Below are 11,423 nucleotides of genomic sequence, written 5' to 3'. Positions count from 1 at the left end.
AGAACTTTATATTAGTAAAAGGATAAAGAAAAAGTTATGCAATTTTAAGAGTAGTATTCTATGTTTAACACTGAATACCTAAATAATTTGTTACTATTCTATGGTTTGTGTATTTTGGATTTTAATTACAAACCCAAAATTTACTATGAGTATACCTGTCTGTAGGCAAAGAAGGAGAACAATTGACAGTGTTCTTTAAAAACCACCCAGGAGCTCTTGAACTTGAAAAACAGGCTTTTAATAATTCCTGTGACCTCAAGAATCAAATAATATATCTTCTAGAGTCAGGATTAAGGAAGCTGTCCTTAAGATACACTTCCTTTACAAGCACATAGAGAGGATTTGTCTAGAAGCAGATTGCTGTGTGTTCCAATGAACATCCTGGCTCATGGGAAAAAAGTGAAGAGTCATCATACAGAGTAACAGTTATTTTTAAGTTAAGGAAAGTCAATTACACACAAATACAAAACTGTAATGCTCCTTCTGTTTTACTGGAATACAACAAAAGAATCAGTGATCATAAGTAAAACATATATATGGAGCAAAATTCATCATCCAGACAAGTGCAAGGTGCTGCTCCTGGGATGACATACCCACAGAGCCCGGTGCAGGCTCAGAACTGCAGCAGTGAAACAGCCTTGTGGAAAAGGGCCTGGGCGTCTGGGTGGACATCAGGCTGAACTGGACTTAACAGTGCACCACTGCAGTAAGGAGCGCAAAGCAGATCCTGGGTTGCATCCACAGGGGCATTTGCTAGCAGGGACAGAATCTTGATCATCCCACCCTGCTTGGTGCATTTCAGGCCACACCTGGAGTATTGTGTCCAGTTCTGCTCCCAGCAACCCCAAAAGATTTTGTGGACAACTGGAGAGCATCCAAATTAAGGCCATAAAGATGATCAAAGGCTCAAGAACACACACTGAAGAAAGACTGAAGGACTTCATTTTTTCTGCCTGGAGAAGCTCGGGGGAACCTTATCAAAGTATTGTGGTACTTAAAAAGTGGCTACAATAATGGAGGCTCTCTCTTCAAAAGACATAGGGCAAGAAGTGTTAAGTTGTACCAGGAGAGCTTTCATCTTGATATAGGGAACTTTTGCACAGTGAGAACAACCAATCACTGCAAAAACCTCTCCTCAGGGAGTTCCCACTGCAGGTTTTCAAGAAGGTGTTGAACAGGGTGTTAGATTATCTCATCATGGTTCCCTTTACTACAAAAGGTTGGACCAGATGATCTTTCAGCGCCCTTCCACCTGGTGCTGTTCTATGGTTCTGTGGTTCTACAAAGGTGTGTGCTATATTACATAGACTCGAGTAAAATAAAAGCTGGTCAGAAACAGAGAATTCCAATAGCACTGTTTTCCATACTATTTATAATGGCAGGGTTAATTATGCAGACTTTGAAAAACTTCCTACGTGAAGGAAGGTTGTAGCCAGTTGGGGGTTGGTCTCTTCTCCCAGACAACCATGGACAGGATGAGAGGACTTAAACTGCACCAGCGGAGCTTAAGATTGCATTATCAGGAAAGACTTTTTTGTTGTTTCACAAAAAGGGTGATTAGACATTGGAATGCACTGCCCAGGGAGGTGGTGGAGTCACCATCCCTGAAAGTGTTTAAGTAAAGGCTGGGAATGAGAGCCATGGTCTAGTTTACATCGTGTTCGGTCATAGGTTGAACTCTGTGATCTCAAGTTTTTTCCAACCCAACTGATTCTGTGATTCTGTAACGGTAAAATAACGATTACAGAATTTAGAGTTGCCATAATTTCCGTTGTGTAACATTCTTACACAGCCCAGGCTCGCGTTGCTGCGCACTTCCCAATAAGATTTTCACTTATCACCTTTCTCCCGAGGCGCGGGGCTCTCGCACCGCAGCATCACGAACCGGCAGGGTCACCCGAGGCAGTCTTTAACCACCGCCACACCGGGCTCTCGCCCTAACATCCCCGCCTTATCCCCAGCCGTCGCTGCCGCCCCCGCCAGGCTGACGGCGGGCGAGAGAGCGTCAGCGGCCGGGCCGGGCGCTGTCCGCGACGACGCCGCGTCACCTCCACGCCCACCCGTGTGACGAGCGCTGCCGGGTCACGCCCGGCCAATGGCTCCAGCGGCTCCGCGAGCGTCACCGGCAGGGCGCGCGCTCCGCGGCAGAGGCGGAGCGCTGCCGGCACTCCCGCGTCCCGCCGGGCCACGCGCGCACCTCTCCTCCGCTCTATGGTCATCGTAGAGACCCACGGCGGTGGCGGATCAATACTGGGACGGCGGCGGCCGTGGCGCCGTGGGGAACATGGCGACGCTGGTGCTGGATAACGGCGCCTACAACGCCAAGATCGGCTACAGCCACGCGAACGTCAGGTGAGGGGACGGGACGGGGCGGGGCGGACGTTGGGCGTCCCCTCACGACTGCTCAGCCGCCGCCGCCCCCTGCCGGCCCCGCGCCCCTCGGCCGCTCACCGGCGCGCGGGCCCGCGGCGCGCCTGCGCGGGACGCGGAGAGGCGTGGCCTGGAGCCGCCCCGCCCCTGCGGCGGCTGCGGGCCCCGCCCCTGCGGCGCGCGCTGCGCTGTTCCGCTTTGTGTCGAGCCGTGCCTCGCCTTCTCACCCCGTGCCCGTGTCACCCCCGCCCTTCTGTGTCATGCCGCGTCCGTGTCACAGCGTGCCCGTCTGTGTCACACCTTGCCCTTCTGTGTCACAGCGTGCCCCTCCGGCCGGGGTGGGAGGAGAGCCCCTGGCACTCTCCCTGTTGTGGCGGTGGCCGGTGGTGGCGGTTGCAGCTCAGCACAGTGTGCGGCAGAGGTGCGGGGTGGTATTTGGTCTTGTAAAAGGTGTCTCGTCTGCGCCGGAGTTGTCAAATTAAAGATTTCCTTCATAACTGCCTCCGGGTAATGGACTAAAGCCAAAACACAGCGGCAAAAGTACATTGTTTATGGAAGTGACTTAAAGAAAGTGAATGTGTCTCATACCATGTTTAATAGGAGACTTCCCAATCTTTTCCAGCGTTATTCCCAACTGTCAGTTCAGGTCAAAGACTGCGCGCTTGAAAACCTTTACGGCAAATCAACTGGATGAAATCAAGGATCCCTCTGGTCTTTTTTATATTCTTCCCTTTCAGAAAGTAAGTAAGATATCTTTAACATTAAAGCTAAATTTAAATGGTTCTAAGGAATCGTTTTCATACTCTATGTCCCAACTACAGGGTTATATGTAGTAACATACAAGAATCAGTGAGCAGCATGAAGTTTAACAGTCATAGAATTTTTTAGGTTGAAAAAGACCTTTAAGATCATCAAGTCCAGCAATTAACCCTACACTGTACCATCACTTAGCCATGTGCCTAAGCACCACATCTGCACATCTTCTAAATACCTCCAGGGATGGTGGCTTAGCCACTTCCCTGGGCAGCCTGTGCCAGTGGGTGAGCCTGTTGGTGAGAAAATGTTTCCAATCTAAAATTCTCTGGTGCAACTTAGGGCCATTCCCTCTGGTCCTGTCACTTGTTACCTGGGAGAAGAGACCAGCCACCACCTCGCTACAACCTCCTTTCAGGTCACTGCAGAGGGTGATAAGGTCCCTCCTGAGCCTCCATTTCTCCAGGCTAGACAGCCTCCCTCAGCCGAGTCCTCATAGGATTTGTTCTCTGAACTCTTCACCAGCTTTGTTGCCCTTCTCTGGACTTGCTTCAGTCCCTCAATGTCTCTTGCTGAAAGGGAGCCAAAACTAAAAGTAGGATTTGCGGGATGGCCTCACCAGTGCCAGGTGCAGGTGCAGGAGGGCAATCCCTGCCCTGGTCCAACTGGCCACACTATTCCTGATACAGGCCAGGATACTCTTGGCCTTTTTGGCCACCTAGGCACATGCTGGCTTATGCTCAGCGGCTGCCAACCAGCACGCCCAGGTCCTTTTCTACCCAGCAGCTTTTCAGCCACTCTGCCCCAAGCCCGTAGTGCTGCATGGGGTTGTTGTTACCCAAGTGCAGGACCCGGCACTCGGCCTTGCTGAATGTCATAAGATTGTCCTTAGTCCGTCAATCCTGCCCATCCAGAAATCTTTATAGAGCTTTTCTACCCTCCAGCTGATCAACAGTCCTACCCAACTTTGTGCTTTCTGTGTGCTTACTGAGGGTACATCAGCTTCCCTTGTCCAGATTGTTGATAACAGGGACCCCAATACTGAGCCCTGGGGAACACCACTGGTGATGGGATGCCAACTGGATGTAGCACCATTCAGCACCACTCTCTGGCCTGGACATCCAGCCAGTATTTAACCAGCAAGGAGTTCACGCATCCAAGGCATGACCAGCCAGCTCCTCCAGGAGAATGCTGTGGGAAATGGTGTCAAAGACTTTACTGACTTTGGTAAAATCCAGGTAGACAACGTTCACATCCATTCCCTCCTCCACTCAGTGGGTCACCTTGTCACAGAAAGAAAACAAGTTAGTCAAGCTTTAATAAACCCATGCTGACTGGACCTGATCATTTATTTGTCCTTTACAAATAAGTGGGTGGTGGCACTCCAAGTAATCTGCTCCATAACCTTCCCTGGCACTGAGGAAGACTGACAAGCTTCTGCCAAAAAGAATAATGTATACAGAAAACACAATGTACATTGTTTTTGTAGTGCAGTAATCAATGTATCAATGGGGAATATTTGTAACTTAAACTTAATCCTATGTAACATTTACTTAGCCTAAAAATGTAAATTTAGACATTTTAACTCTCGATTTTTTTTTTATATTATCAGTCTCAACTGCTTCTTGTTTAACTTTTTTTTTTTTTTTTAAAGTACAATTTTATTTTTTCTAAATAGTGTAAATTTATTTCTGAATTCCTACAGGGTTACTTGGTGAACTGGGATGTTCAGAGACAGGTTTGGGATTATCTCTTTGGAAAAGAAATGTATCAAGTAAGTGCCTTTTCTTAATTACATATTTTGTGTAAATTAAATACTGACTAATGGAATTAATAAATATTAAGTAGAATGGGTGATTTTACTGTTCTCTTTGAAGGTGCCTTCAATTAGAAATAACAGGGATTTAAGTTTTTGCAAACATTTTTGAGTTCTGGTGTAGAATTTTGAAAAATATTTAAATTATTTAGTCTTGTAGGTAATGTACTGATACTGAGTGCAGCTCACATAAGAAATTCATATCAATATAATTAAGAGTTCAAGTTAATAAAAAATAATCACAGACAGATACAATGTAGTTAGACCAAGAAATAGTTAATGTAGAAGGGAGGGATGAGCTTAGAAGGCCAATATACATACACATTTAGTAATCATCTTTGGCTAGCCATTTTCTACCCATAAATAACTTAAATGTATAAAATATAAATATCTGATACTTTATTTTTCATATCCCACAAACTGGATTTAGCCCAGGAAGTGTATTAAGACTTTCCTTTAACATTTTTTTCTTTTAAAAATATGCTCTCTGGAAATTCTTGATTTTTTTTCTAACACCTGTGTACTGACAATGAAAGTAATGCCTCAAATTAGCTTAGCCTCTGTGCATTTTTATATTAAAAATATAAAGTGCTGGCTTTTGATACATTTCATTTTAGTTTTGGAGCTGTATTCAATGTAGTCATGGTTTTGAGAATTTGTTTTTAATTCTTCATGAGTGAAGACTACAGAGAGATACAGCTGGTCATGTTTTTAGGGCCATATCCAGTAATGATTGAGGTAACTCTATGAAGTCCTCTCTAAAGGAGTGTTTGAGATACTGGTAAATGTGAAAAGCAGCCTCACTAGAGGTCACTGGGAGTTTTATTATTGATTCTTCACTGTACAGGACTTTGGTTATTAGACAAGGAATTCTGTGGTGCAAGTGCTGAGCTGCCAAGGAGACTTATTTTTCTGTAGTTGACAGGATTGGTGTAAAGTATTTTACATGAAAATTGTAGTCTTCCTTTGTGGAGTCTCTTTAAAATGTTGGATTACAACTTGTAAGGATGGGAACAGAATCAGGATATGTATGAAAGTGTTCCCTTCTATTATGGTTTTTACCCATTAATTAGATAAAGTTGTGTCACTGCTCATGAAGCCTTTAAAAAGCTAAAACATTCTAAGTCTAGCTTCTACAAACGGATGTGGCAAGTAGTAATCATGTCTTCAGATTTACATGATCATCCACTGCCGCAAAAGATCGTAAGGGATTATTAATTTATGCAATGACAATCTTAATGTGTTTTTCATAGGTGGATTTTGTAGACACCAATATTATTATTACTGAACCTTATTTTAACTTCAGTTCAATACAAGAATCTATGAATGAAATTCTATTTGAGGAATATCAGTTTCAAGCAGTTCTTAGAGTAAATGGTGAGTATGTCTCCTTCTAGTTTGTATTTATGGATTTTGAAGCTTAACCCTTTAAATAAATGAATAAGCAAGCACATATGCATACACACACACACACACACACACACACACATATATATATACACACACACACACACACACACACACACACACACAGAGTAAAAAAAAATACTTCAGTTGCTTCCTGGCTCTTGAGTAAAACTGGGTTAATAATTTTAAAAAATACTTATTTTACAAATTCCAGCTGTACTCTTGTACTACTTCCTAAAGAATGTCATGGTATATAATTACAGGAAATTTGAGGAGAGTAAGGATGACAGAAATAACAGATGGATTTTGAAACAGGATAGCATCTAAAGAATTGTACCAAAAATTTGCATGAAGTCTTTATCTGATAGCTTTCATTTTTTAGGGGTGTAGGAATGGTTTTTTGTTTGGTTTTGTTATGTGTTAGCAAATAAAATGAAGCATTACATTACAATCATGAAATGTATTGTGTCTCACAGGGAATGTGCAAACAACAATCCCACTCTTCTGAAAGATAACTGGACATAGAATACTCCTTTAGATAAGTTTGTAGTATGATCAGTGTGATTAGACTTTTGAGGAAATGGAACATGGACTGGGATTCCTGAAAAATATTAAATAGGCCCATATATAACACTTAATTTTATCCACTGCCAAAATGAATTAATGCATTGGCTGTATTATTATGTATTGAGGTCTTGAAAGTCTGTCAGACATTTAAAATATGAAGCAAATACGCCTTCATATCACTGTAAATTCTAAATGTTCATATAAAAATGGAATTAAATCTTTTGTATTTCAGCTGGAGCTCTTAGTGCACACAGGTATTTCAGGGATAATCCATCTGAGCTGTGTTGTATCATCGTGGACAGTGGATACTCTTTTACCCACATTGTACCTTATTGCAGAAGTAAAAAGAAGAAAGAGGCAATCATCAGGTATAATGCAGTATATATTTTCTAGAAGAACTGTTTGCTATGCCTGAAGTTAATAATGACAGAATTTTTCATGTTACTCTCTTTCTGTAGGATTAATGTTGGAGGGAAACTCTTAACCAACCATCTAAAGGAGATCATCTCTTACAGGTAAAGCATGCTAATTTTCACTCTGAAACTTGGTATGAAATGAGCTAGAAGTTATGGAGTATTCTTACTGGTTCTGTGAATTTTAGATTAATTGCTTTTCAAAAGAGAAGGGCATTTTTTGTCTGTTATAATCTGCTAGCTACTATCTTGACCTTAAAATCAAAATTAATTAAGAAGAGTTTAAAACTGTTGAAGGATTAGGCTATTATTTTTCAAAGCACCAGTGCTTTTGAAGTTGTTGAGGTTACCTGTGTGGTCACACTTATAGAAGTCTTAAACCTATTTTTGGAGGTGTCTCGGTAGATGATCAGTCAGTTTGTTGAGTGATTGTATCAATGCTGCAAATAACATGCAGTAGGATCAACTTTTCATTGGGATCCTTTCTCTTGGAACTTACTATAGTAAAGTAAAGGTCTTTACCAAAGAGCTACTGGCAGGATTACAGCTGTGCTTCTTAGCAAGGCAATGTGAATTTATTTACTGAACTGTGAAACAGGACAATACTAATCTCCAGTAGGCCAGGAATGCTTCTGTAAATTGAATACAAGTTTAGATACTGAGACAGTAGCTTCTTGTGACTGAAAAATAATGGTTGCTCAGTTCCAATGGAGTACTTAATTATTCTCAAACTTCTATGGTTTTGGTTTTTGTTGTTCACAGGCAGCTACATGTTATGGATGAAACACATGTAATTAATCAAGTGAAAGAAGATGTGTGTTATGTTTCTCAAGACTTTTACAAAGACATGGACATTGCCAAGTATGTATGCAATGGTACTAAATGTAAAATTTGGTACTTCTGAATAATCTGTTTGTGCAAACAAAACTATTCTCTTAATCAGAAAATTTTCCAGTTAAGTTAAAAATGTCTCATCAGTATAAAATTGTTGGAATTTAGAACTTCTTCTTTATTCTGTTGAATTTTACGTTCTTTTTCAGATTGAAAGGAGAGGAAAATACTGTAATGATAGATTATGTTTTGCCAGACTTCAGCACAATCAAAAAAGGATTTTGTAAGGTATTGATAATTCTGTAGTTTTCCTTGGATTATTCCCCTGCACAAGTCTAGCGGAGAGGTCAAAACACTCCCTTTTTTCTAATGCTGTATTGTAACATCTTTCTGTGCTATGCATTAAAAAAATCCTGTTTTTCCAGCAAAGCATTTTATGTTCTATTATTTATCAGTTTTAGCTTTCTCTGTCTGCGCTCTGTCATATAACTTATCCATATCATTATTCAGTTTTTTTAACATTAAGTTAGGAAATGTTTTCTCTGCTTTGATGGGGTTTTTTTGTAAATTTCTCTGAATGGCATTTAAACACCCAAATAGGTTGAAAGTTCAAAGTCATGTTACAGGAGGCCCGAAATACCAGCGAAGACAATTTAACAGTTTTATCTCATTTGCTTAGCCAGCCATAGTTTTGAAAGCAGTCCTATATTTTAAGGCCACTCTCGTGCATACCATTTATTTTGCTTTGGATAAAACTGCAGTTGGTAAGAGCAAAGTCACTTCAGATGTAATACCAGAGTATGCATTATTCTTAAAATATTTGCTGATAGATAATATGACAATGGCAGCATACACTGCTCCTTACCTCTGCAGGACATGAAATAGATTAGCTGAATATTCTAGGATGTGATTTGTTTTCTTAAGCAGTGGGTATTATTCATGTCTTTAATTTAGCCAAGGGAAGAGATGGTGTTAAGTGGAAAATACAAGACTGGTGAACAAATACTTCGTCTAACAAATGAAAGATTTGCAGTTCCAGAAATACTTTTCCATCCTTCGGATATTGGTATTCAAGAGATGGGAATTCCTGAAGCCATTGTTTATTCTATTCAGAATTTACCTGAAGGTATATCCTAAAAGTATTTCGGAAAGGACAGGGGGGCGGGAGAAGAAGGGATGTTGTAATGCCTTTATTTCATTTGGTATGAAACTGACTAAAAGTCAGTAATTTAAGCATCAAAAAATAAAGCCTTCTGAGTGCTGTTTGTCAGAAGTAATACTAAGGCTTTCATTTTATAGATTATGTACAGGTAATTATTGTTATTATGACAAAGAAGACTTTCATAGGTTTTATGATGCCATGTAAGTATGGCAGCATTTAGGCTATTAATGTACTGTTAAAAAGCCTGTGTCACTTAAAATCCCTTTTGAAAGGGGAATTGTGTTGGCAAATGTGAAATTTAATAAATATAAGCAAACTGTAATTATCAAAGCCAAATTCTGAAATCAGGGAGAACAGAGGGTGATTGATCACCTTCTCATATTTCTGTTTAACTGATACACTGATTAGATGATGATAAACTTTTTGTATGCATATTTCTTACTTCTGTTCAAATTTATAACAGAATTGGAAAAATCACCACCTTTAATCTGTAGATGTATGTTCTGTCTCTTAACTACAGATTTACTTAATTATTTTACAGAAATGCAGCCTCATTTCTTCAAGAACATAGTCCTGACTGGGGGAAACACCCTTTTTCCAGGCTTCAGAGATCGGGTTTATTCTGAAGTTCGATGTCTTACTCCAACTGACTATGATGTTTCTGTTGTTCTTCCTGAAAAGTAAGTCCTAAACTACTAAATAGAAGGGGCTTTATCTTTCTAGCAGGAAAAACAATAAAGTAGGGTTTCCTTTGCTGATTAAGAAGGTAGATTGAGTAAAGGCATTAATTCAAATATTAAGTGAAAAAAAAATTACGCAAGAAGGATGTTTTAAATCAGTGTATTTTCAGACAAACCAAAGTAACTAGAGATCACCTGTTCGCCCTGTACTTTAGCTAATAAAGTTAAGGAAGTGTTTTTAGGGTCAGCCTTTTTACTGTAAACAGATAAATAAGACTGTATTGTCATTAGGTGGGTATGGTTAGAACTTAGTCTTTTACTTAGATTTTTTAGCAACTGAATGCTGCCATGTTATTATTAATGTACCACTTCAGGGATTAGGAAGGGGTAACACAGGAGTGGAAACAAACCAAGTATATTCTGAATATACAAAAAAATTCTACTTTTTAAAAATTATTGTTAAGGAGTGTTTTTAAATAACATCAAAGAATTATTATCTGTGCAAAGTAAATACAAAGACATATCCATGTCGTTCCCTCTTCACACATGCCTTCAAAGAGGCCCTTTTTAAAAAACCAAGTCAGTTAGCCCTGCTCAAGTTTCAAACTTTGTCTCGTAACTTGTCTGGAGCTTCTCTGGATGGTTTGATTTAGCAACCAAAAGCGTAGTTTAAATAAGTATGGCTAAGTAAAAGTCTTGGAAATCATCAGTGCATATTTCTATTTTAAATTAATCTATAGAGGAGTAACAATAACTTTGTTCATTTTCCAGCCCTATTACTTATTCTTGGGAAGGTGGGAAGCTCATTTCTGAAAATGATGATTTTGAAGACATGATAGTAACCAGAGAAGACTATGAAGAACATGGACACAATATCTGTGAAGAGAAATTTGATATATAGGTGGTATAGTTTGGTATGCTGTTATTCCATTGATTTACTTAGAATGGAATTCTTTGAACTACAACCTCTTTTCCATCAGCTAGGATTGTGTTTTAGCTTTCCTGTATTGAATTGGGTTGAGAAAAAATAATTTTAAGAGTTTAGAAATAAAGTTTTACAAGTGTAATACTATGAAATAATATGTTCATTGCAATTTCATTATGTTTGTATCTTTTCTGTTAGCTTCATTGTATTTTTATTGCAGAACACCTCAGTGCATGAGGCAGTAAAAATATCAAATGTTTGTACAGGTGTGATGCTAATTCATAGAGGGCTTGTGTTTTTCTTCCAAAATGAGTATTCTTCTAACTCATGTGTTCCACTAAAAGGGCATTAAACACATCTCAAAAGGAGCCTTTGATGTTGCCTCTCCTGAAAAGAAATACATGAGTTTTATTTTTGGTTATTTTGGTGAGTAGCTATGAGAGAAATACACTTAAAGTGTGACCATTGCTACTGACGATATGCTTAGGCTTTGAGAGAA

General features: G+C 39.9%; 1 protein-coding gene across 1 annotated transcript; it reads left to right on the top strand.

The window, feature by feature from the left end:
- The first annotated feature begins 2,128 nt into the window (after positions 1 to 2,128).
- ACTR6 (actin related protein 6) lies at positions 2,129 to 11,203 on the top strand. Its single transcript, XM_040061874.2, has 11 exons — positions 2,129 to 2,352; positions 2,993 to 3,110; positions 4,829 to 4,897; positions 6,193 to 6,316; positions 7,146 to 7,281; positions 7,372 to 7,428; positions 8,089 to 8,187; positions 8,367 to 8,445; positions 9,112 to 9,283; positions 9,861 to 9,999; positions 10,771 to 11,203. The coding sequence occupies exons 1-11, from the start codon at positions 2,285 to 2,287 to the stop codon at positions 10,898 to 10,900; spliced, it is 1,191 nt and encodes a 396-aa protein (XP_039917808.1). The 5' UTR covers positions 2,129 to 2,284; the 3' UTR covers positions 10,901 to 11,203.
- Positions 11,204 to 11,423: the final 220 nt, after the last annotated feature.

This window comes from Hirundo rustica, chromosome 4 (genome assembly GCF_015227805.2).
Source record: "Hirundo rustica isolate bHirRus1 chromosome 4, bHirRus1.pri.v3, whole genome shotgun sequence".
NCBI lineage: Eukaryota > Metazoa > Chordata > Aves > Passeriformes > Hirundinidae > Hirundo > Hirundo rustica.
The sequence above is the reverse complement of the archived record's forward strand: the minus strand, read 5'-3'. Positions and strand labels throughout refer to the sequence as shown.